General features: G+C 38.7%; 1 protein-coding gene across 10 annotated transcripts in view; it reads left to right on the top strand.

Annotated features, from left to right (window-relative positions):
- Window positions 1-220: 220 nt before the first annotated feature.
- The window catches only part of CEP78 (centrosomal protein 78), a 50,327-nt gene continuing 24,246 nt past the window's right edge, over window positions 221-26,301 (top strand). For 6 of the 10 annotated variants that reach the window (XM_074394626.1, XM_074394624.1, XM_039461533.2 and 3 more), the window contains exons 1-12: window positions 221-751; window positions 4,404-4,576; window positions 4,672-4,744; window positions 5,806-5,909; window positions 7,884-8,058; window positions 11,339-11,452; window positions 12,856-12,920; window positions 13,313-13,424; window positions 14,789-14,806; window positions 16,332-16,467; window positions 17,636-17,681; window positions 19,918-20,046. In XM_074394626.1, the coding sequence (XP_074250727.1) occupies window positions 499-751; window positions 4,404-4,576; window positions 4,672-4,744; window positions 5,806-5,909; window positions 7,884-8,058; window positions 11,339-11,452; window positions 12,856-12,920; window positions 13,313-13,424; window positions 14,789-14,806; window positions 16,332-16,467; window positions 17,636-17,681; window positions 19,918-20,046 (1,398 nt within the window). In that variant the 5' untranslated portion in view covers window positions 221-498. Of the gene's footprint in view, window positions 752-4,403; window positions 4,577-4,671; window positions 4,745-5,805; window positions 5,910-7,883; window positions 8,059-11,338; window positions 11,453-12,855; window positions 12,921-13,312; window positions 13,425-14,788; window positions 14,807-16,328; window positions 16,468-17,635; window positions 17,682-19,917; window positions 20,047-26,301 lie in introns of all 10 variants that reach the window. The other 4 variants (XM_010341336.3, XM_010341329.3, XM_074394623.1 and 1 more) reach the window with 2 other exon arrangements.

The raw sequence follows: 26,301 nt of genomic DNA, 5'->3' as shown, positions 1-26,301 counted from the left end.
GGGCCTCCCAAAGTGCTGGGATTACAGGCGTGAGCCACCGCGCCCGACTACACATTTCGCTTTTAATCGGATCGATCAGTAATCTTTCACAAACCCTCAAACTCACTCGACCGCCGTCCCGGGTCCCAGCCAGCTCGCCCGTCCTCAGGAGGCGGGGCCTGCGTGCCGACGCACAGCGAGCGCGTTGACGTCTTCGCGCACCGCCCCGCGGCCCCGCCCACCGGCTTGAAACCCCGCGCCTCGGAGGACTATGTGGCGGGCGCCAACGGCTGGGACTTCTGGGCGGGAGGCAGTGCGGGAGCCGGGCGTCTGGGGGCCGGCCTAGCCTGGGGCTCCGGCCTTACGTCTTCCGACCCAACCGCCGCTCCTGAGCCTGGTGCGGGGCCGCCGCCTCCGCCTGGCCGTGGGCGCCGGGGCGGCCGGGCGGCGACCTGGGGCTCCTGGGTGGGCGCGGGCGGCGTCTCCGCTGCGGGCATCCCCCGAGGCCGCGCTCGGGCCATGATCGACTCGGTGAAGCTGCGCCGCGACAGCGCGGCGGACTTCTTTTCACACTACGAGTACCTTTGCGCGCTGCAGGACTCGGTGCCGCTGCCCGCCGTGCGCGCCTGCCTGCGGGAGGGCGTGCTGGACTTCAACGCAGATCGCCTCCGCGGGGTGGACTGGGCGCCTCTGTTGAGCACCCTCAAGATCAATAAAGACCTGCCCTTGATCTCCATCAAGAGCTACTTCCAGCCCTGGCTGGGGGACACAGGTTTGTCGTTCCCGCCTCCAGGGCCCCTCAGTCCGTGCAGCAAAGCGGGTTTTTAGGTGGATGGTGTCCAGTGCTGGGGTAGTGTGCAAAGGCCTGGGTGTGCGGCCTGGACACTCACTAGCCAGGTGAGTCGCTTAAGGTCTCTAGGGCCTCAGCGTGCTCATCCGTAACATGGACTTAATAAGGAGACCTGGGTTACGTGCCTATTGCTAGGATTCCCTGCGCTGCTGATGCCTGCAGAGCTCTTAGCACAGTTTGGGACGTCATTAAACATTGGACAGATGTTACCTATTTTATTGAATGGCCTTAATTTGCCTGATAGAGAACTAAGCAGGTAGGAAGTTAATACATGTCAGCCTTTGTCGTCTTTTTTTTTTTTTTAAGACACAGTGTCACTCTGTCGCCCAGGCAGGAGTGCAGTGACAAGATCGTGGCTCACAGCAACCTCCGCCTCCCAGGTTCAAGCAATTCTCCTGCCTCAACCTCCCGAGTAGCTGGGACTACAGGCACACACCACCACTCCCGGCTAATTTTTGTATTTTTAGTAGAGATAGGATTTCACCATGTTGGTCGGGCTGGTCTCGAACTCCTGACCTTGGGTGATCCGCTCTCCTCGGCCTCCCAAAGTGCTGGGATTATAGGCGTGAGCCACCATGCCCGGCCTGCCTTCATTTTTTAAGCTGTATATAAGAAATGTGTAAAGTGCTTTACAAATACAAGCCATTTGTAAGTGTAAGGTGCTATAATTAGGGATCCAGATTCTCTGATTATTCGGAAAATATGTTAGGTCAACCATGGTATATGATAAAATGTTGTTATTCCTTTGAGCACTTAGCAATTTTTACAAAATGGAGGCAGCTTCCTATAGAAGCTAGCTAGGTAACAGGAGGGAACAGTTTATGCAAAAGTTTTGGAAGTAGGAGAGAGTATGGCAAGCTGAGGCACGGGACTGGAATTTGAGGTTTGAGAAAGAGCAGAGAGAGTTGAAGCTGGAAACCTTGTGGGGGCCAAACAGGGAGGGTCTTTGTTTGTCCTGTCACGGAGTTGGGTGTTTATCCTGAAGGTTTTGGGAAACCGCTTTAGGATGATGAGATGGAATTTCTATAGGAGCTGACTCTAACCTCCATATGGAAGGCAAATTAAAATTGGAAGGAGGGTAAATTGTTGTAATTTAATGGCCCAAATTAAGGTACAGAAAAGAAAGGCTGGGGCCCAGCACTGTGGCTCATGCCTGTACTCTCAACACTTTGGGAGGCCAAGGCAGGTGGATCACCTGAGGTCAGGAGTTTGAGACCGGCCTGACAACATGGTGAAACCCCATCTCTACTAAAAATACAAAAAAAAACTAGCCGGATGTGGTAGTGGGTGCCTGTAATCCCAGCTACTTGGGAGGCTGAGGCAGGAGAATCGCTTGAACTTGGGAAGCAGAGGTTGCAGTGAGCCTAGATTGTGCCATTGCACTCCAGCCTGGGCAACAACAGCGAAACTCCATCTCAAAAAGAAGAAAAAAAGGACCAGATTTCGGGTATCTAAGAGAATGGAGGGGCCTGGTGATCAGTTAGAAGAGGAGGGCAGCAAATGTGGGTGACAGTTTACAGCAGCATCTTTCCGTAACACACAGCCGAGCTGAATGAGATTGGGGGTGGGAAGAGGATCTCAGTTTGTCTTTAATGTTTTAAGAGGGGCCTGTGGGGCATCCAAATGTGTCTGCTAGGCAGATCTGGACCCAAGATTTAGGCTTTGTGGGAGGACAGGTATTTGAAAGCATGGGAGGGACCTAGATTACCCACAAAGATGCAAATAATCATAGGTCTGATTTTTTAAATGGATGTGGATGTGAATATGTTTGTAAGCTGAGAGAAAGAGGGAGGGTGTGCGATATAGGAGAGGAAATGATTGTTGATATATTTAAAAACAACCTGACCACTTGTCATGTGCCTAGCCCTTTTCTAGGTTCTGGGGTTAGCACCCTCTCTTCTACAAGGACAGTTCAATACATCTACTTCTGAAAATAAGTAAGGTTATTATCTACATCTCATTCAGGTATAGGAACTGTTCTTTACCTCTGAAGGGACTTTACTTAACCTAAATAATAACAGGAACCAGGCCAGGTATGGTGGCCCACACCGGTAATCCCAACACTTTGGGAGGCCAGGAGTTTGTGACTGGTCTCGCAACATAGTGAGATCCCTGTCTCTACAAAAAGTAAAAAGCATTAGCTGGACGTGGTGGATCTCTTGAGCCCAGGAGGTTGAGGCTACAGTGAGCTGTGATTGTGACACTGTACTCCAGCCTGGGTGACAGAATGAGACCCTGTCCATGACACACACACACACACACACACACACACACACCCCCCAAAAGAAATTAAAGATGGGAGAGACCTTAGAGTCAAGGCTAGCCTACTAGATCTTGCCTAATATTTTTCACTGAATGTAAGAAAAATGTATTACAGACCATTTCTCTTCAGATATTCTTCACTGAACCTTCTTTATCTCTTGCGTCTGGTCGGTCTAGTTTGTAGATTTTAACCTCCTTAAAAGGAAGTTAAAATTGCTTGTGCATCCTTAATTACATTTTACCTGGACTGTTGCAGAAGCTTCTCGCTAGTTTTGCTGCCCGTCAATTCTCTGCTTTCTTTGGTTCAAGTGATCTTTCTAAAAGGAAAAGATAGGCTTAAAGTGGCATGCCACATGTATTAGTTTCACAGCTTGTGTTCTGCACAGAGGCACTGAAATCCCCAGCTGTGTTCTGTCAAACCTCCTGGGGTTCGTTCATCTTGAGGAAGAGGAGCTTTTTCTCATTTCCTTGATCTCTTTTGTCCTCCAGTAGTGAGGTACGTTTTTCTTTTTTTTTTTTTTTTTTTTTTTTTAGACGGAGTTTCGCTCTTGTTACCCAGCCTGGAGTGCAAAGGCGCGATCTCGGCTCACCGCAACCTCCGCCTCCTGGGTTCAGGCAATTCTCCTGCCTCAGCCTCCTGAGTAGCTGGGATTACAGGCACGCGCCACCATGCCCAGCTAATTTTTTGTATTTTTAGTAGAGACGGAGTTTCACCATGTTGGCCAGGATGGTCTCGATCTCTTGACCTCGTGATCCACCCGCCTCGGCCTCCCAAAGTGCTGGGATTACAGGCTTGAGCCACCGCGCCCGGCAAGGTACGTTTTTCTAACCTGCTAGAGGTACCCTTAATGTGTCAGTGGTAGCCTTGGTCTTCATCACCTGTGAGATAATAGCCAACTCTCCCAGGCTTGCTTCTGCCTGCCTCTGTAAATTTATGACTCTTCCTGCTGTACCTCTAGTCATCTCTACCTGCAGTTTTCCAGTGCCCGGCAGGTGTCAGGCTTAGATGCCTTTGCTCATGCTGCTCCCTCTGGTTAGTGCATCCCCCACTCTGACCCTCTGTTGTCATTCTCATCTTTCTAGATTCAGCTTTAGGGTTATCTTGAAGCCATCCCTTCAGTGCAACTTTGCTTCCATAAGAACCTCTACGTACGTAGTTTGTGTGTATCTCATGTGGCTTGAGTTTACATGTGTCTGTCATTAAGAAGACTTTAAGGACATGGGTCATTTCTATATCTTAGCACAGAGCAGATGTTTTTGAATGATAAATTGTGGGATTGAAGTCACTAACTTTCCTTTATCTTTGTTTTAGGTTCTGACATAAATAAAGTTTGCAGAAATCGTGTTCCTGCGATAAGATGCAAAGATGTGAGCTTCCAGTTGTGTAAAGCTCTTAAAGGCTGTTTAAGTATATCAAATGTGCTAAAGAACCTGGAGCTAAATGGACTGATTCTGAGAGAGAAGGATTTAACTATTTTAGCAAAGGTAAGCCTTCTCTAATTTGGCCTGTAGACATTTGATAGTTGCTTTTGGAGGAAAAAAACCTCAGTAACATTTTTAACTTTTCTCCCTCATTAAAGGGATTAAATAAATCCGCTTCTTTGGTGCACCTGTCTCTTGCAAATTGTCCAATTGGAGATGGAGGTTTAGAAGGTGAGTTTAAATCTCATTTAACTCTTGTCCTATCAGGCTGGTTTCATGTTTTTCCCTACATGCTATGCTAATTCCCATCTGTACCTTTCTCTTACTACTGCCTCATATGCTTGTTCAAACCTTGGTCCAGTCTCAAGTCTACCATGAAAGCTTGGCATGCTGATTATAATCTGAACTAACTTTACTAAAGTTTGTGTTAAACCACAGACCACACAAATACATACCATCTGGTATTCTGTTTTTTGTGTTTGTTCACCTTTTAGGGGTTTTCTTTAAGAAATATTTATGGAGAGGAAATAAGCAAGATATAAAGAGAAAAATCATTATTTTAAATAGTTAAAACATATATACAATCAACTTTAATGTACTGTGATATGTTCCAAGATAGGAAATATAAGCAAAGTGCTATATAGGAGCATATAAAAGACTTGGCAAACTCAGTGGGGAAGAGGGCGGGGGTCCTGAAAATAATCACAGAAGATGACTATTGGTTGGGATCCTGAAGTCTTAATCTGTGTTCATTGTGTAGAATAGTGGTCTGGAGGGGTAAGGAAGCCTGTATTTCAGTTTGAGGGAGCAGAGAGTTTGAAGTCCTCTGTCTTCCATTCTTCTAGTATGTTAGATGCTCTAGTATAGAACCTAATAAATTCTGTGTTTGTAGTTGACACCGAATTGTTAATTGATAACAGATTGAGGTCTGCTGTTGGAAATGAAAATAGGAAGAGTTTTATATTTTTTATGTTTTTCTTTCAGATGTCTCAAAACATATAGAACTGCACTGTGTGGTTGGGAGTAAGGTGGCAGTATTCAGTCTATTCAATTTTAGCATCTAAGTAGAATCGAACTATTGCTATCAAATGGAGTAGCTCTTTGTTACTGACATATTTTATGGCACATAGAATGTACCAATCTATCAGTTGCTGTGGTAGATTGTAGATAGTGATTTTAAGACTGCAACTATAAATTTAAAAAGATACAAGATGAGCAAATAAATCAAGATTGACTGGGTTGTATAGACTTTTCATCTTATTCTATGTGTGTGTGGTTTTTTTTCGTTTTAGTTATTTGTCAAGGTATAAAGAACTCTATCACTCTTAAGACAGTTAACTTCACAGGCTGTAATCTGACATGGCAGGGAGCAGATCACATGGCCAAGATCTTAAAGGTAACTTTATGTTCCAACTTTCATGAAAGTGTGTTATATGATTGCTGCACATTAATACTTTGTTACAAGACAGCAATTATTTTTGTCTTTTGATACATATGAGGATTGAAGCTTTGTTTAAAAAATGTGACCAATTTTCAGCCTTGGATTCTACAATTTAGTAAAGGTAGTATGCTTAATCTTAGAAATAGGAGACTTAAAATATAATAATGTTTTTCTGTAAATATAGTTTGTAAAACAGTGATTTTAAAGGTGCCTTAACAACTTTATAGTAGTTATAACTACTATATTTAGGATAAAATTACATACTAATTTGACATGAAGCCTTTTTTAGTAATTTGATGGTATAGATCAAGGGTAGTTAAACTGTGGCCTGTGGACCAAATCTAGCCTATCACGTATTTTTGTAAATAAAGTTTTTGAAACATAGTCATGCCCATTTGTTTACATACTAACTATTGCTACTTCACCCTACACTAGGAGAGTTGAGTAGTTGCAAAATAAACTGTGTGACCCACAAAGCTGAAAATATTTATTTTGGGGCTTTTACAGTGAAAGCCCACTCTCCATGGGATAGATAATGGTTAAGAGTGTGGATTCTGAAGCCAGATGGCCTAGTTTAAAACCCAGGCTCTCTCCCATTTAATAACTTTGTGACCATGGGCAAATTACTTAACCTCTCTGTGCCTCAGTTTTCTCATCCATCAAATGTGTATGATAAGAAAGCCTACCGTCTCTATCATTCTGAGGATTTAATGAACTAATGTATATGAAATAGTGCCTGGCTATCTTAAGTGTTTGCCGTTATTTCCACTTACTGCTTTTATACAGTTATTCTGAATAGAAAATGACACAATTTTCATTTGACAGTATCATAGGAGCTTTGAATCTTTTGTTGTTTTAGAATGTAATAAGATTTTTTTTTCTCTTAAAATCAGTATTCCCTGTTACCAAAATTTACTTTATGGATGTAGAGAATTGATTATACCTTTAAGATAATACTTGTGGTTAAAATTCAACCCACCAATTTCCTAAGGCATATCAACCTGGCTTTGTATATTCCAGGCCTCCAAATTTGGTTTGTATATGCTTAGAAATATGTGAGATCCCGGGCCGGGCACGGTGGGTCACGCCTGTAATCCCAGCACTTTGGGAGGCCGAGGTGGGTGCATCACGAGGTCAAGAGATCGAGACCATCCTGGCCAACATGGTGAAACCCCGTCTCTACTAAAAATACAAAAAATTAGCTGGGCATGGTGGCGCTTGCCTGTAATCCCAGCTACTCAGGAGGCTGAGGCAGGAGAATTGCCTGAACCTAGGAGGTGGAGGTTGCGGTGAGCCGAGATCGCGCCATTGCACTCCAGCCTGGGTAACAAGAGTGAAACTCCATCTCAAAAAAAAAAAAAAAAAGAAATATGTGAGCTCCCTTAGGTTAAGAGAAGAAAATATCAACCTCTATGTTTGTTTTTATATCATTTAAAAAATATTTTGTTTCTGTTTGGTTTATAATTTACGTAAAATGTGTATATTGAACTCCTTGTTTATAGTTTATTAATACATAACATACATGTTAAATGTTTACTTGTGGGATGGCCAGTCAAGTGTTTAGAGACCACTAGAGAACAGAATGATATAATTTAGAGGCTTAGCAATGATAGAATTTAGAACCAATACTTTCACTTGACATAAAGAAAATAAAATTAATAGAAGTTAACTGACTTATCAGTTTACATAAAGTAATCAGTAACAGGTTATTAGTGCTTAGGGTCACACAACTAGTTAGTGGCAGACTAGGGTCTGGGTCACTGGACTCCTTAATCAAAATCAATTTAATCAGTCTCTCAGATTAACTCTCCCGGCATATGTACTTGGTGTGTGTGTAAAGCTCTGATGTAATCAGCCGTATTTAGTTCCTTTCAGTGTTCCTATTTCTTTATCCAAGTATATTAATTTCATCTTATTAAATCTTTGAAGTATCAGACCATGAGAAGGCATGAAGAAACTTGGGCTGAGAGTCTTCGCTATAGGAGACCCGATCTTGACTGTATGGCTGGCTTACGGCGCATCACATTGAATTGCAACACACTCATTGGTGACCTAGGTGCGAGTGCTTTTGCAGACTCTCTCAGTGAGGATTTATGGCTGAGAGGTAAGTTAAATGAAAATATTGAATTTTTTGATATTAAATATGCTTAACTCTTGGCACAATAATGTACTAAGGTTTTTTTTAAAGCCTCCTTTTTTCTAATAGGTTTTATTTTTCTTTTAAGCCTTTATAAAAGTTACATGTATCTTTTATACAAAATACCAAGTAACCAAGAAAATAATTACTGCCCATGAACTCAATGCCTAGAGATAAACTGTTCATTTTGGTGTATATACTTTCAGTATTTTTTCCCTGCAGATATATTTGTGTGCTTAGAGTTACAAGAACAGAACTGTAGTGCGCTTACCATTTTGTAACTCTGCTTTTTTCATTTAATGATGTATCATGTAGTACTCTATTATTAAATTCCCTGCTATTTGATATTTAGACAGTTTGCGCTTTTCCCCTATTATAAACAACTCTGTGGTAAACTCTTATGCATGTATCTCTGTGTCCATTGAACTTACATTTTTTTAAAAAACAAGGTCTTGCTCTGTTGCCCAGGCTGGAGTTCAGTGGCGTAATCATAGCTCACTGTAGCCTTAAACTCTTGGCTCAAGTATCTTCCCACTTCACCCTCCTGAGTAGCTGGGACTACAGGTGTACACCACCATGGCTGGCTAATTTTTTGTATTTTTGTAGAGACAGGGTCTTGCTGTGTTGCCCAGGCTGGTCTCAAATTCCTGGACTCAAACAATCCTCTTGCCTTGGCCTCCCAAAGTGCTGGGATTATAGGCACAAGCCACTGTGCCCAGCCTGAACTTAATTTTGTAGGATAAATTACTAAAGTTGAGTAACTCAGTATAATATGTCTCTTTTTTTTTTTTTTTTTGAGACGGAGTTTCACTTTCGTTACCCAGGCTGGAGTGCAATGGCGCGATCTCGGCTCACCGCAGCCTCCGCCTCCTGGGTTCAGGCAATTCTCCTGCCTCAGCCTCCTGAGTAGCTGGGATTACAGGCACATGCCACCACGCCCAGCTAATTTTTTGTATTTTTAGTAGAGACGGGGTTTCACCATGTTGACCAGGATGGTCTCTATCTCTTGACCTCGTGATTCACTCGCCTCGGCCTCCCAAAGTGCTGGGATTACAGGCTTGAGCCACCGCGCCCGGCCCAATATATCTCTTAAAAACTTTTGATACGTGTCACCAAATTGCCTTCCAGAAATGCTGTGCCATATTATAGTCTCATATACTGGATTGTGTCTGTTTTAAAACCTTAAACTTTACAAAAACGAGAAATACCCTGCTTTTTCTTTTTTAATGCAAATGGGGTTGCTCTCTGAATTTTACAACTTTTTTCACTGAGTATAGCGTATCTTAAATCAATAAATTTACATTTACTCCACAATTTCTAGTGCCTGTTCAGAGTTTCATTATGTTAATATGCCATAGTACACTTAGCTTATCCATTCCTTTGAGATATATAAGCTATTTCTAATTTTTCATTGTTATAAACAGTACTTTGATACATGTCCTTGCCCATGTCTCTTATTATTTCCTTCTGGTAAATTCTTAGAAGGAGAGTTGCTGTGTTAACAGAATCTGCACATTTTAAAGGTTTTTTTTTTTTTTTTAATGTGACCTTCACCAATCTGATAGAAGCATAATTGCATTTAATTGTAGTTTATATTCATTTGATTTACTAGTGAGATTTACTGGCTATTTTTATTAATTTGGCTAGTTGGATAATTATATCCTATGCTCATTCTTCTGCAGTAAGAATTTGTGAAGGCTGTACCATATTCTATCAGATCCATGTATCTGACTTATTTCTGTGTGTCTTTTGGTGTCTTAGTTAGGGCTTCATGGTATATTCTCTGATATTCTGTTACAGAAGCATATAACAGAATTATATTCTGGGTGACTTAAAGAGAAGACATTTATTTCTCACAGTTCTGGAGACTGGGAAGTCCAGAATCCAGCTGCCAGTAGACAGGTGTGAGGTGAGGGCATTCTTCCTAGCTTATGGAAGGCTTTTGTATCCTGAAATGGTGGCGAGAGAGGGCTCTAGTCTCTTTTTTTTCTTAGAAGGACGATAATCCCATGATGAGGGCTTCACTTTCAAGACCTCAGCTGAACCTAATTATCTCTCAAAGGCCCCACTTCCTAATACTACCCTGTTGGGGGTTAGGGTTTTAATATATATTCTTGGGGAATACAAACATGTAGTCCATAACATGATAACATGGGGTTTTGAAACACTTCAGTTATTTGAATGTAATGGTATACATGGTGCGTTTGCTCTGATATAATCTTTTTTTATACCTGTACTTTTTTGTGATAATCCTTTTGGGTTTAAATGAGTAGATTGTTTCACCTCAGTGTTACTAGTATTCATGAGCATTTGTTCAGTTCTTTGACCTTTTACTTGAGGGAGAGTTCTTCACCATCATTTTTTCTTGATAGGTTTTTAGTGTGTAATCTCTATTCACACATTCTTTGGATTCATTATTTCTATCCCCTTAGTGTTCTTTCTTTGACATTTTTATCCTAAAACTAACAGTTTTTACATTTTTCTATTTTCTTTTCCCCTTTTAATGTAATTTTTTGAGTCATTTCGAGTTTGAATTTGAGTTTGAAGATAAATCTAGTGCAAATTCTGAGCTCCACCCAGTTTTTGCCTATGAGGTTTACACTATCACTAGCATCCTTCCTAATTGTGAACAGATATTCTGTGATGTTTTATATAGAGTTGTGTTTTTTTTTGTTTGTTTGTTTTGGTTTTTTTTTTTTTTTTTTTTGAGGCAGAGTCTCACTCCATCACCAGGCTCCAGGCTGGAGTGCAGTGGCACAATCTCTGCTCACTGTAACCTCTGCCTCCCGGGTTCAAGCAATTCTCCTGCCTCAGCCTCCTGAGTAGCTGGAACTACAGGCGCACACCACCACGCCCAGCTAATTTTTGTATTTTTAGTAGAGACAGGGTTTCACCATATTGGCCAGGATGGTCTCGATCTCTTGACCTCGTGATCCGCCCGCCTCGGCCTCCCAAAGTGCTGGGATTATGTTATATAGAGTTGTTTTTCTGCTCCGTAATTGTAAAATGTGTTGAGTAGTTTATTGGTACTCAAGGGAAGATAATCATGGCACATCCAAGAAGAGGGTTTCTTTTTTGGACTATGTGTGTACATATGCTTTTCTATTTTTATTTTCTCAATACCCAAGATTAAAAACTGGCCATGAGTAGTCTTGGGCAGTAGTCTTCCAGGCATTAATAAGTGGAAGTTGTCTGTATGTTATATCCGTATGGAATTAACAAGTGACCCTTTGTCTTTCATCAAAAGCTCTTGACCTGCAACAGTGCGGCCTTACCAATGAAGGAGCAAAGGCTTTGCTAGAGGCCCTTGAAACCAATAGAACTCTGGTCATTCTGGATATAAGAAAAAATCCACTCATTGGTATGTCGTTACAATCTTGCACTTTCGTATGTTTTTAGTAGATAATTTACTGATGAAAAGAGTTATACTTAAGTTGCTCTTGATTGCTACTCTGAATGGGAGTGAACGTAGATAATAAATTTGCTTCCACTAAGTGCGTTATTTTCTTCTTGTGGAACTTCTGAATTCCTGTAAATAGTATTTCATTCATTTGTTGATTTGACAAGTAATTTTTGAATACTTTTATCTGCTAGGTACTGGTTTAGGCACTAAACATATAGCAGTAAAAAGCCTTGCTCTCATAGAGCTTACATTCTAGTGGGGGAGTGATATCAGAGCTCAGATAGGTAATGTAATTTATATGGTAGGAAGTGCAAAAATACCTTAAGGGAAGAAGATAGATGGGGGCAGGTGGGGCTATACTAGATAGGTTTGTTAGGGGACGGCTTCACTGAAAAAGTGACATTTGAGCAGAGACCTGATTAAGAGAGGAACAAGCCATGGAAGATGCAGATAAAGTACATTCCAGGATGAGGAAGCAATGAATATGTAGGTACATAGGTGGCAGGGTGGATGGAGTATTTAAGGAAAAGCAAGAAGGCCAACATGGTTGGAGCACTCAGTGAGGAAGAGCCTGGTATCCTACAAAGTCAGAAAACTAGCCAGGGGCCTGATCTTGTAAGGTTTGAAAGTCACAGTAACGACTTAGAGAATTCTAAATGAAATGAAAACCATGGGAGGATTTTGAGCTGGTAAGGGTTATTTTCCGAGTAGTAATTCAGACGACTTGGTGTGGAGAATAGACTTGTAGGGGGCTCTAAGTGAGAGGGAGACCAGTTAGGAGACTCACACTGATCCAAGTTAGAGATAGCTATGGCTTCGCTTAGGGTGGAAAGTTGGAGGTGGTAAAAAGTGGTTGAAGCAAGGTGTAGCTAACAAGACTTTTGGGATATAAAGGAAATAGTAATTTTTTTAAAAGTCTTAGATGATTTTGTATACAACTGGGTGGTACCATTTGTAGAGAAAAGGAGGCTGTGGCGAAGAGCAGCTTTGGGGATGCATCATGACTTCGATTTGGGTGTATTAGGTTCCTTTTAGGCATCTAAGTATCTGGACGGGTGTCTAGGCTTTTGATTTCCTATGTAGAGGTATCTAAATCTGCTTTAGTTCCAAAGTGTTCAGATTTGATCTTTACTGCTGCCAAAATAGTAGCCACTAGGGACAATATGTGTGTTGGCATACTTTATTTTGTTTTTGAGGAAGAAGTTCGAATACTGAAAGGGGGAAAAGGTATATAATTACATTATATGGAATTTATATTTAATTTCATGGGAAAAGCAATAATTAGTTGGCTTTTGTCTTTAAATGGGAATAGCCACTTATTAGGAAACAATTACTGTAATTTCAATTTTATTTTACTTTAGATCATTCTATGATGAAAGCAGTTATCAAAAAAGTTCTCCAGAATGGAAGGAGTGCTAAATCAGAGGTATATCATGTTTTATTCCTCCAGAAAGAATTTCTCTTTTATTGTTGTTTTTCTTCTGGGATCTTACTACTCTCTTGCCCAGCTTGGCCTCGAACTCCTGAGCTCAAGCAATCTTCCCCCTTCCCAGCCTCCTAGGTAGCTAAGATTATTGGTATATACCGCTGTGCCCAGTTTTTCGTCTTGTTTTTAATAAAATGAAACTATTAAGTCACTTTTCTGCCATCTTAAATTTTCAGTCAGATCAAATGTCTTTTCTATTTTTGTAAATACCATATGATTCTTTAATTTAGAGTCCCAGAATTGCTGATTGCAAACCTTTTATTAACTTAGAGTATCTTAACAAGCCCTCATAAATGACCTATAACTGAAATGGAGTATTTATTCTCTCCTAGTACCAGTGGATAACTTCTCCATCAGTGAAGGAACCATCCAAAACTGTAAAACAGAAAAAGAGAACTATAATTCTAGGAAGTGGTCACAAAGGAAAAGCTACTATTAGAATTGGTAACCTTTTCTGTCTTGGCTTTTTAATGCTACTAATGTTCTAGTGTGTTAAAATCTCTTCTCATTGTGTACTATTGACAGTAACAACCAATATTGCCTCCATGCATATTATGAGGGCTACAATTGTTCTGATAAGATTATGATAATTTATGGAATGTAGAAATAGTAAATGAATCATTAGGAAAGGGATGCTAGTACTTCATTTTTTAAAATTACCCTTGTTTGTTTTTCATACAATATTCATCATTTTGGGTATGTTTTCTGATTGATGATTACTTTTGATACTTTGTAATTGAAATTTGGGGTGCACTTTGATGACAGTGTAGCAGTACTTTTGTATGATTTTAGTTGTTGTTGTTGTTAAGAATTACCCTTTCATACTATAGAAAACAAAATTTTTCCCGGTTCTATTTTTTGCCCTTTGTTTCTTCCTCCTTCTTTGCAAATTCTTACCCAAAGTTGTTGAATCAGGTAATACCTTGCTTCTTTCAATTATGAAAAACGTTAAAATGTATGTAATCCTCATAAAACAATACTGCAGGTAAATTTATTACCCAGAGATGGAACATTTTAGACAAACATTCCCTAATTGTTTGAGAGTTATTGTTTATTTAATCTGCCAAATAATATTTAGTCTAGAATTTTGTAATCATCTATAATTTTGTGACCAAGGATAATGAAAAAAATCTTTATAAAACTCCTTACAGCTAATGGCATAAATTTCACATTCTCCTGAATATATAAATTTGGTATAATCTAATTCTGATATTTTTGTATTGTTTTTAAAGAGTCTTTAAGTTTTGTTTTCTAGAACACATTATCTTTAGTATAAGTAGCCTTTTCTAAATGATAAGAATGAGTGACAGTGGAATAAGTTACGCCAAATCTAATATGAAAGTGACCTTTTCTTGTTAGTAGCTTTGAATTTTGAAAGAGTAAAACCAGGAACACTAATACAGAGGAAACAAAATAAATTTTGTATGTTTATAATCTCAGAAAAAGGTTTGTGGTGACTTTCGTTACATACCCTGTACATTAAGATCTCTGAACAATTAACACCAGGATGATCTTTTATTTGGATGCTACTCGAAATTTTTAAGATATAATTTGACTTAATATCACTGAACTGTATGCTTAAAAATGGCTAAGATATAAAACAATTTGACATAAAATATAAAACATATTAGAAATGTTGTAATTTTAGTAGCTAGTGGTACATAATAGGAAATCATTGAATGAGAATAAAAAACAGAATCTTTTTTCTTAGCATGATTAAAGAAATTGGAAATGTGACTGAAGTTTGCAAGCTCACAGGCATTTTAAGAGTAACTTTATTTCTTGGGCTTTTTTTGTATTTGCCTCAGTTATTTGGAGACATAGAGGTAAGCCAAATCAGGGTCTGGGTGCATATTTAATAGGTATCAGTGAGTATAGGGGTTATATAATTTATATAGATTATGTCACACTCATATTTCAGTTATTTGTGCAGAAAGAAGATAGGAACTTTCAGTATAATTTTTTCATCATCTTCTAACAAGATAAGTCAATTAGTTTGGCTTTAATTACAGTTTATATTTGTGGCTGGGTGCCGTGGCTCACACCTGTAATCCCAGCATTTTGGGAGGCCGTGGCAGGCGGACTGCCTGAGCTCAGGAGTTTGAGACCAGCCTGGGTAACCCTTTCTCTACTAAAATACAAAAAATTAGCCAGGCGTGACAGCGTGCACCTGTAATCCCAGCTACTCAGATGGCTCAGGCAGGAGAATTGCTTGAACCTGGAAGGCAGAGGTTGCAGTGAGCCAAGATTGTGCCGTTGCACCCCGGCCTGGGTGACGGAGCAAGAGTCCATCTCCAAGAAAAACAAACAAACACTTTCTACACATACAAACAATGCACAGGAACATTTTTTGAGGATAATTACATTAAAAACAGCACACGATGAACAGAGCTCCTGTATATTTTAAGAGGTATATAAATTTGTCTAGAGAAATTCCATAGCACCATGTGGTGATGATTATCAATAAGTTACACTGGGAAATGTTTGTCCTGTATTACCACATACACGTTCTTATAGATGCTGTTCTAATGCTGCTAAAGTAGATCTTACATAGTAAAATAGATTGGAAGGATAAATATGACCATTTTAATAAACCTGTATTCTTTGTTCTCAGTGATATCGGAAGCAATTCTATATTTAAATGTGAATTTTAATACATTATTTGTTTTAAATAAAATATTAATAGGTAGGTCTAGCTTTTGCTACCAAGTATTTTGTACAAAGATACTTGACTTGACTTACTGAAGTGTAGGATAAGACTTTTTACATTTCATTCTTTTATCATTTGTTCTTTGTGTTCTGTAAAAACAAATGAGCACTGAAGGTCAGTAGACTTATAGACGGGCAACATTGACTCACCTACCACCCAGCTACCTTCAGTCTTACAACTTTGATAATTTTTTACATGATAAAATTAATCTCAGATTGAAATTTTGGGCCAATTCAGAAGGTTGTTTGATGGGAGTCATGAGTGTATCTATGTTCTGTCCTTGAGATTCAGGAATGCCAAAAATGTTCTGAGATTTAATAACTTAATATTTCTGCATGATGCATAATGAAATGTGTCACATGTCATCTTTCATTCCTTGGGTTACATGCTTTATTTACTTTTTCGTGCTCTGTATGTCTCATATATTCAGCTTTTATTTTAGTTTAAGTGATAACTTGTTACTATAGACATCTTATATTTTTAAAACATTACTAACCCATGTAAAAAGATATTTACAAACGGATCCTGTTTTAATGGCCTTTGTGTCATTGTCCAGTGCACATTTGTATTCTTTTAAGAGTATGCACATGGGCTAATTAATCTGTAGACCCTTAGTGCATCTTGATTCTTTTCTCAAGTAGGATTGGCTGCAAAGAAACCTGTAAGTAATGGCAGAAAACACTCCCTTGGTAAAGAATATTATGCGCCCACACCTCTACCACCTGGTGTGTCTGGTTTCTTGCCATGGCGTACTGCAGCACGTGCAAAAAGGAACAGGTAGGGTATTTTTATATCCTATCTTTTAGATAAAAATGGGATTCAGAATTATTGTCACTTCTATTATGTGAGAGTTCTCCACTTGTATCTATAGGGTAAAAATGACTTATATATGGCTTCTGCCTCATGAATTCTTTAAGAAAGAAAAACAAAAAATTATTCTAATTAGGGTTTCAAGTGATTAAGTGTCACAACAAGCTGTATCCCTGTGGGAGTCCAGAGGAAACTGAAATTATCTACAATTGTGCAGGTGAGACAAGGTTTCGTTTAAAGCACATGCAGTTAAACCAAGCCCTATAGGACAGAAATAGGAATTTGGATATTTAAGAATGGGCATTGTAAAGCATAGCAAATAGTTCAATGCAGAATGGATGGGAAGTGTTGATTACACTTAATCGAACTCAGCTAACAGGCCTAACTTATTTTAGTGAATCAAACCAGATATAAGTAGTTTTAGCCAGTTACTTAGGAGATAGCTATTCATAGTAATTTTTGTCAAAAAAGTCTTTTAAAATTATTGTACTATAATTTTAGGCTTAATAAATGAATTAGATTACTATAAATTATTTTCGAATGACTGACTTTTAGTATTCAAGAAATTAGGGATTAACAATTGCTTAAGAAAACAAAGAGAATTGATTTTAGCTAGGACTGGAAATAGGTACTATGTAAAATATCTGTTCAATTGCTCAGATTAAATTGAATATGTATAATTTTTATTAGGCAACTGATGACTATGCTTATTTCACAACTGGTAATGTGAATTATTATTGCATTAACTATAATGCTGAGGCCCCAGTCTTTACACTTCCATTTATGCGGTTTTAGATCTTCTTGAAATACTTATTAATTTCAAGCCCCATCTTGGTCACAAGGAGCTATAAATTAGAGAACAATTAACATCACCAGATAAAGAACTTAGATTGGAAATCTGAACCATCCTAAACATAAGAACAAAATGCATCATCAGAGACTTACCCCGAAGCGATTCTGCTAAATTGTTCAATTTTTTCCGTAGCAGAACTTTGCAGGCCCTTATTTTGAGGTTATTTATTTCTATATAGTTATGTATGGATAGTGTGCATAATACTAGCAAGTGTTATTACCTAGTATTAGCTGGTGGTGTATTTACATCAAAATATAACTTAATTTATCGTTATCTCTTTAGGGGTTTCCCATTAATCAAAACACGTGACATATATAAACAGTTGCAGGTACGTAGTTACCATGTTTATAATATGTAGGGGGTTGGAATGGGAAGGGTGGAAGATCATTCTCTGTGCTCTTTAAATTGAATAGTCTTACAAAAACATTTCCCTCCCTGAAGTAAATTCATTTAAAATTTTCTGGGATTTCCCAGTGCCACACTATAGTCATGTGGATATGTCACACAATGGAGGCCTTGTGGTTTCATCTGTAGACAAGGAATTCATTTCTCTGGGTCCCCAAGTCAGCTGTTGCCCCCAGCGAAACAGATTTGACCACTGTTTCTCACCCGACACGTGGAGCTATCATTGTCAAGAATGTCCTTAAGTTTAAAAGAAATGTTTTTGGGGGCATACATATTATATATGTTAAATTCTAAACTATAAAGCCTGAAGCAACCAGTCCTAAAACCTCTGCTTTCTCGGAGCTTTTCTTCCTCCCTCGTCAGGATCAAACACATTGCCTGTCATTCTGCATCATGGTGTTAGAGCAAGCCAATTCTGTCAGAGTATCAGGTTCTCCTTTTCAGTTGTTTTTAGAGACTGTAATTTCTCTGTAAAAGAAAGCATTACTGAGATGAAGGAACGCCTGTGTGTCCATACTGCCTCTTGCATAGCCAAAAGTAGGGGCATGCATCTCATTCTACCATCTAGAATTTTCAGGTACTTCAGGATTTATTGCTTGCAGTAGATACTGCATTCTTGTGACTTCTGTTCTATATAGTTATGTATCCCAGCACTCTTCTTTTTGATCTGTGGACTTTTTTTGTTGTTGTACTTTGGGCTCTGGGATACATGTGTACTTCCTGCATCCTGCAGGATTGTTGCATAGGTGCATACATGCTGTGGTGGTTTTCAGAAGTGGATGAAGAATATGAACAGGTGCTTTTCAAAAGAAGACATATATAGGCAGCTAACAAACATATGAAAAAATGCTTATTGGTCATTAGAGAAATGCAAATCAAAACCACATTGAGATACCATCTCACGCCAGTTAGAATGGTGATCATTAAAAAATCTGGAGACGCCAGGCGCAGTGGCTCACGCCTGTAATCCCAGCACTTTGGAAGGCTGAGGCGGGTGGATCACAAGGTCGAGAGATCAAGACCATCCTGGTCAACATGGTGAAACCCCGTCTCTACTAAAAATCCAAAAAATGAGCTGGGCATGGTGGCGCGTGCCTGTAATCCCAGTTACTCAGGAGGCTGAGGCGGGAGAATTGCCTGAACCCAGGAGGCGGAGGTTGCAGTGAGCCGAGATCGCGCCATTGCACTCCAGCCTGGGTAACGAGTGAAACTCTGTCTCAAAAAAAAAAAAAAAAAAAAAAATCTGGAGACAACATATGCTGGAGAAGATATGGAGAAAAAGGAACATTTTTACACCGTTGGTAGGAGTATGGAAGACATTGTGGTGATTCCTCAAGGATCTAGAAATAGAAATTCCATTTGATCTGTGGACTTTTTAGGGGATTGTGATGCAGTCAATTTTGAAATATTTGGAAACATCATATTGAACAACTTTCTAGTAACATTGAAATTTGACAGAATTGCATGGTTATTTCACTAGTTTTGGCTTAAGAATGAGGAAAAGATGAGGTTTTTGATGTGTCAGTTTTAGTTGTGTGTATATATTTGCTTAATTTTTTTTTTTTAATTCTAGTTTTTATTTTGTAGAGACAGGGTGTTGCTATGTTTTCCAGACTGGTCTCAAACTCCTGACCTCAAGCATCCTCCTGCCTTGGCCTCCCATAGTGCTGGGATTACAGGCTATTCTAGTGTTTATTATTCACAGTTTTAATTATTCTTCCAATTGTTTATGAAGCCTTCACTGATGGATTTTTCTCCTAATAATTATACTTTCTTTAAGACTGTGTGTAATGGTACAGAATAAATTTCTCATCTGCACTATAAAGTTGATCTGAGAAAAAATGTTTATCCCGCCTCCTCACCTGGTTTATGTGAGAAAAATGTAATAAAATAATAGGGGTTCTTTTTGGAAAGATTTTATGAAAAAAGAAAATAAGTAATATGGGCAATTCCAATATTAATCATAAACCTTGTATGAGAGAATTCTGTCAGTGACATGGCAAGAATAGGTGTCTTTACTTTGTTATTGATTATGTTAGGCTAAGGTGTAGTGATAGACATTTATAACTTAACACTTCAGAAAGATCACTTTGATTAGATGTTCTTTATATTTGGTATTTGGTTTATATTATTATGCAATCTTGTCCTCTTTCTTTAAGCAACCAGGTTTTCCTGTGACTGTGACAGTAGAGAGTCCTTCATCCTCTGAAAGTGAAGAAGTTGATGATTCATCAGAGAGTGTTCATGAAGTGCCTGAGAAAACTAGCATAAAACAGGAAGCATTACAGGTACAAAGCTATCACTTTAAAGATATGGAGAAGTTTATTTCAAACTGCAGTTAGTTTTGGTGAAAGCTTGATTGTGCACTGGACAGCTTGCATAGGATTTTCCCTTGCTTCTTTCTCATATCCCTTGAATGGTTCTTTATCATACAACAAGGTAAAAGGGAGAATGTCTGAACTCTAAGAAATAAAAATTGAAACGTCATCAGTAATATATTTTTTTTCCTTAGAATCATAGAATATTAGATTTAGGGAAGGCCTTAATGATCATAAGACAAACTCAAAGAAATTAAGCCCTGAATGAATATAACCAGCTGATTCAGGACTCTTTGGGAGCCCTTATCTTTTTTGTGTAAGCTAGGAAGTCCACAATTAATTTATTAAAATAAATACAGTTTTCTTTTAGTATGAAACTTACAAATATAGAAGGAATTATCCCTTTTTTATATACTTGTATTTAGCTTATAAACAACAGGAATTTATGTCTCACAGTTCTGGAGGCAGGGGAGTCTAAGATCAAGGCTCAGGCAGATTTGGTGTCTGGTGAGGGCCTACTTTCTGGTTCACAGATGGCTTCTCGCCATGTCCGCACATGGTGGAAGGGCAGTTATCTTGTTTTTATGTGACGATGGAAGTCACTTTTTGATTTAAAAAAATGAAGACTGATTTTCATTTTTAAAATTAAAGTTAATGATATGTAATTAGAGAATTTTTAAGATAACTAATTACAAAAATGATAGAATATTAGAGGGAAAAATCTATAGGTAATGTAGAATTGTTCCTTTTATAAATGAGCACCTACAGTGTGTAGCACCTAAGTGGTTTATTACCAAGTTCCAGAGGAAAAACAAAATCCTAGAATGTCTAAGTCATGTTCGGTTATTGTTTTAAATGTGTTATATTTATTTTCTTCACCAGAGGATTAGGAAATTGTATTCTAAAAGTGATTGTAGCCATTGGGAAAGACCAAGAACGTTAGGAAATATAACTTGAGAATTTCTGATTCAAAATGCACTGAGAATTCTCTCGGCTCTTTTCTATTTTAAGAACCCCATAAAATCATGTTATCAAAATTTCTGAAATATGTAAGCCTACAATAGTCAAGAGAATTGGAGAAATTTCAACGTATTTTTGAAATACAGAAGACAGATGGAAATGAGTATGAAACCGAAGCAGTAGAACAAAGGAAAACCGTCACCTAAAATATGTATAGGGAAGCCTACAGCTCAGAGGGAATCTAATCCCCACTACAGAAACAGCTCCATACTCAGATATGCATATAGGAGGAAGGAAGGAACTAGAAATGTGACTGACATAGAGGGAGCTCCTTGACAGTTTATATATGGAAGAGTTGGCTCTCAGCCTTACCTTCACTCTCCTGAAATGAGATCATTTGATTTTGAAAACCAGTAAAGTAACTGGGGAGAACTAGGGTAGATAGTGTGGATTTTGCACCCTAGAAAATGGTAGCCGAGGATATCCTGCTGTACTAGCTAGCTGCCCCCTTCTTCATGCATAAGAGAAGCTAGTCATCAGCTCCCAGTGATCTTCTGCTCCCTTACTCTTAAATAGAAAACAACCTTGGTTCACCTGATAGTTGAGTAAAACTCACAACATGGCAAGGAAAATAAAAAGTGAAAGATATGTCCTGGTAGGACCAGAACTAATTAAAAGGACAAATATACTTTAAGAAAAAATCCTACTTAACATCCTTAGGTTTGTTAAGCACAAGAACAAAAGATACAGTGCCTGTAAAACAGAATAGGGCGTTTTTAAAAAAGGAATAGCAGAAAGCAAAGGTGGTCTCTTGGAAATTATAATGGTTGAAATAAATTCATTAGGAATTAAGGAAATTTCTCATTAGATAGAACAGAAAGGCAAGAATGGAAAATATTCGACAGAGATGATATGGTAGCGAGGTTGCATCCAAGAGGTCTAACATGTAAGAAAACTCAGAAGGCAGAAAAAAATGGATGGAAGGAAATTACCAAAAAAAAAAAAAAGAAAGAAAGTTTGCCTTAGATAGGTGCATATAAGTAGACAGTCTTCATTATGTTATTGCAAGATACTGAGAAAAGAAAGAAATTCCCGAGAGAAAAATACCAGTCACCTGAAAAACAATAAAAAACAGACTTTATCATACTTCTCATCAGCTATCAGAGATCCTGGAATTAGAAAGATACTTCCAAAGTTGTTTCCCCTCCAGCCAAACTGTCAATTATAAGTTGGGGCTGAATAGGATGTTTTTGACCTGTTCTACACCTTTTCTTGTTATTTGAAAATGTAGTCTAGCAAAATGAGGGAATAAACCAAGAAGGAAGATAATAGGGTATCAGGGATCAGTGGTTTCAATGCAGAGAGCACTGGGTCTGGATTTGAGAGGCTTCCATTGGTTGTGTGACTGCGAGCTTAAAAAAACCGTGAAGCATGTTACTATGTATTAGGCACTGTTAGAAAGGAGGAGGAAAGAGAAGAAAAGAGGGAGGGAGAGAATCAAACTCCAGAGGAGGAGAAAGCTTTGTTGGCACAAACATAAAGCAAATTAAACTACTGAAGCAGGAGCAGTGAGAAACAAACCTCTTGAACACCGAACTGAGGAAGGAAGTGGCTTTTTATTGGCTGGGAGTTGTGGGGGGCTACAGCCTCATTCACTGAGCTCCCTGAGAAGCAGCAGCTTTCCCTTTTTAAGGGCTCACAACTCTAAAGGGGGAGCAGAAGTGAAACTGTGTCATTGCCCATAGGCCACGCAGCTGACCTCACAGTCTTTGGCTTTCGTAGATTTGCTAATTTATATTTGGCACACATGGGAGGGAAAGAAGGGGAAGGGTTACAGGAGCTGAACAAAGACAGTAAATTACTTGGTGGCAGATGCAACTTTAAGGGGAGAGGGTTGGATTGTGCAAACATGGAGGACATGACCCAGTTCCGGGCTCTGGTGGGTAGCGATAATGTTCTTTGCAACACTTTCAAGGCTTATAGGTAGCTTAGATGTTGGGAACCAAAAAGGGATTTATCTTCCCAGTCCTTAGGCCTTATTATGGCCTGGTCAGTGGTGTCAGCAAGTGCTTGACCACGGTTTCCAGTTCTTTGATATTTTATTTCTTTTTACCCTCCTTATTCAGAGGGAGGAGGTAGAGGCCTGTGAGGAGCGAGATGGGGTGGCGGTCTCCCCTCTCACTATGACAGATTTTTGAGCTACCACTGATGTACAGATGGGAAAAATCCACTTCATCTTGTCTACCCTTTTCAGTGGCACAGCAGTAGGTGACCACCTATCTAATTTATTGTACAAACCAGCGCACTTTAATAGTGTAAGCAGGTGCTGTTAGCACTAACATCAAGACAAGGGTTGTAAACTGGAACAGTCCAGGGCAACTTAAGATACGTGGTTACTCTGTACAAGGGCTGTGGTACTGAAACTGTTTAAAGGCTGTGTAATCTGTATATATATGGAGATACAATATAACTCTGCAGTAGGCAGTATTAATTTAATCATAGTAATGGAAATACTGCTGTGGTCTGCAGCTTTGATTATCAATTTGCTTATAATAGCAATAATAACTAACTTGTATCAAATGTAGCATATATTTGACACTGTTCTAAGTGTTTTGCTTATATTAATTCATTTGATCCTCAGAATAACCTGTTATAGGTGTTATTATTAGTCCTATTTTTCAGAAAAGAAGCTAAGGCAAAGAAGGAACTTGCCCAGACTGTACTTAAATTTAGAGGTGGATCAGGGGTTAAAGCTTAAGCTTTCTGCCTGTTCTCTTAAACACTGATCTGTCTGTCCCTCAAAAAGTAGACAACTCTGCATATAGAACAGAATATAAATATTATTAACTAGAACAGTGTAAAAGCTAAGTTTGGAAGGTGGACACAGATGGAAAGAAGGGACAAAAATATGTCCTTATTTTACAAAGCAGAGCATTGAGAGAGTTTAGATTTTTAAGTAATGTATATCACTAGAAGTTGATGAGATCATGACCATTGGAAAAACTAATGGTGATACAACTTCGAGAGTAGTGGCTATAAGTAAGTAAATAAGAATGAACCAAACTCTTATTTAGTAAAGCAAGAAGTTAGTAAATAATGTCTAAAATTCAGTCATGTAATACTTACATGTTATTTAGAAATAGGAAGAATTAAAAAGCATAATGGTTGATTTAAACCTCACAAAGAGAAGAAATCTAAGTAGCCCATAAATATGGAAAAGTGTTCAACCATATAGATAATAAGAGAAAAATGAACTGTAATCATATGAGATGTACACTCTTACCACATTGGCAAAAAATAAAATTTTATAGTGGAAAGTATTGTAGACCTGGAGTGTAATAAGAGTCTTTCACTCTACTTGTACCAGAAGTATAAGTCAGCAAACCTACTTTAGAAAGCATTTAGCATTGCCTATCCATTGAAAGTTTATAAATACCTTATGACTCAAAAAGCCGTCTGAGGGTACATGCACCAGAAAAACAGGTACAATAGGGTCCATGTGCATTATTTATAAAAGCCCAACCTGAAAACAACCCAAATGTCCATTAAGAATTAAAAATTAGATTGTACAGTGAGAAAACTATAGAAGTAATAAAATTGAATGGCCGGGCGCGGTGGCTCAAGCCTGTAATCCCAGCACTTTGGGAGGCTGAGGCGGGTGGATCACGAGGTCGAGAGATCGAGACCATCCTGGTCAACCTGGTGAAACCCCGTCTCTACTAAAAATACAAAAAATTAGCTGGGCATGGTGGCACGTGCCTGTAATCCCAGCTACTCAGGAGGCTGAGGCAGGAGAATTGCCTGAACCCAGGAGGCGGAGGTTGCGGTGAGCCGAGATCGTGCCATTGCACTCCAGCCTGGGTAACAAGAGCGAAACTCTGTCTCAAAAAAAAAAAAAAATTGAATGAACAAGAGCTCCAGGCAACAACAGATGAGTTTTAAGAACAGTGTTGAAAGAAAAATAAGATATAGAAGTCTACATTCACTATGATTCCCTTTACATAAAGTTAGAAGTAGGCAAAACTAGATTGTTAGGGATGTGTGCATATAAAGGAAATAATTATTAGGAAAATGAGGATGGTGTTTAATTCTGGGAGAAGGAGAGGAGCTTGTGATGAGTAGAAGATAATGGGGGATTTAGAGATGCTGGCTGGTTGTACTTTCAAACTTGGGTATATGCTTACATAAGTGTTCCTCGATAGTGTGTTCTGTGCACTTTTCAATATGTGTAGCATATTTTGCAATTAAAAACCTGCTTAAAGAAATGGTTGCCTCTGAGAAGCTGGATATGTGAGTGAGGAGGAGATGATTAACTTTCATTTTAAGCTCTTCTCTACTAATTCCATTTGTATGTTTATTCATTTTGCATTGATTGAACATATTTTGTATGCCAGGCACTCTTCTCAGTTTTATATGTGTGTTAATTTACTCCTTTCAAGGGCCCTATGATACATGAATTTATCTCCATTTTATAGGTGAGGAAATTAAGGCCTAGAGTTACTCAAGTTGCCCAAGGTTATACAGCTGATAGGAAGGGCCAGAACTGCCTCAGCAAGTCTGAATTTCCAAAAAAAAACCTAAAAGAGAAATGTACATACTAGTTAGTAAGCAGAGAAATGCACATTTAAAGAAGACAGTAAGCTTCTATTAGAGGAAAACACATCTTCTGTATTATACACACACACACACATAAATCTTATATTGGCAGGGATTTTCTTTATCAGCAGTTATTTATTGGTTGTCTGTTTTGTGGTTGGCACAGATGCTGGGGATAAACACTTATTAAAATATACTCCCTTCTCTCAAATATCTTGCACTTATTTAAATGGGAAGGTAAGCCAACAATTAGAGTAGAGGTGATATATCCAAGTCATAGACTGTTTCATTGCCAATAACAGTATAAAATGTTAGAAATCTTTTGGAAAGCAATTTGGATGTGGGTATCACAGAGCCTTAAAAATGTTTATTTGCCTAGACCTAAAATTGGTTTTTTATTAGTTTATTACAGGAAAGTTATTCTAAATATGGGAGAACAAAGCCTTCAAACTTAAAAGTGGTTCTTTTATCTTTTTTTTTTTTTTTTTTTTTTTTTTTTTGAGACGGAGTTTCGCTCTTGTTACCCAGGCTGGAGTGCAATGGCGCGATCTCGGCTCACCGCAACCTCCGCCTCCTGGGTTCAGGCAATTCTCCTGTCTCAGCCTCCTGAGTAGCTGGGATTACAGGCACGTGCCACCATGCCCAGCTAATTTTTTGTATTTTTAGTAG

The sequence above is a fragment of the Saimiri boliviensis genome, chromosome 2, assembly GCF_048565385.1.
Source record: "Saimiri boliviensis isolate mSaiBol1 chromosome 2, mSaiBol1.pri, whole genome shotgun sequence".
Classification (NCBI taxonomy): Eukaryota; Metazoa; Chordata; class Mammalia; order Primates; family Cebidae; genus Saimiri; species Saimiri boliviensis.
This window is presented reverse-complemented; position numbering and strand designations above follow the sequence as displayed.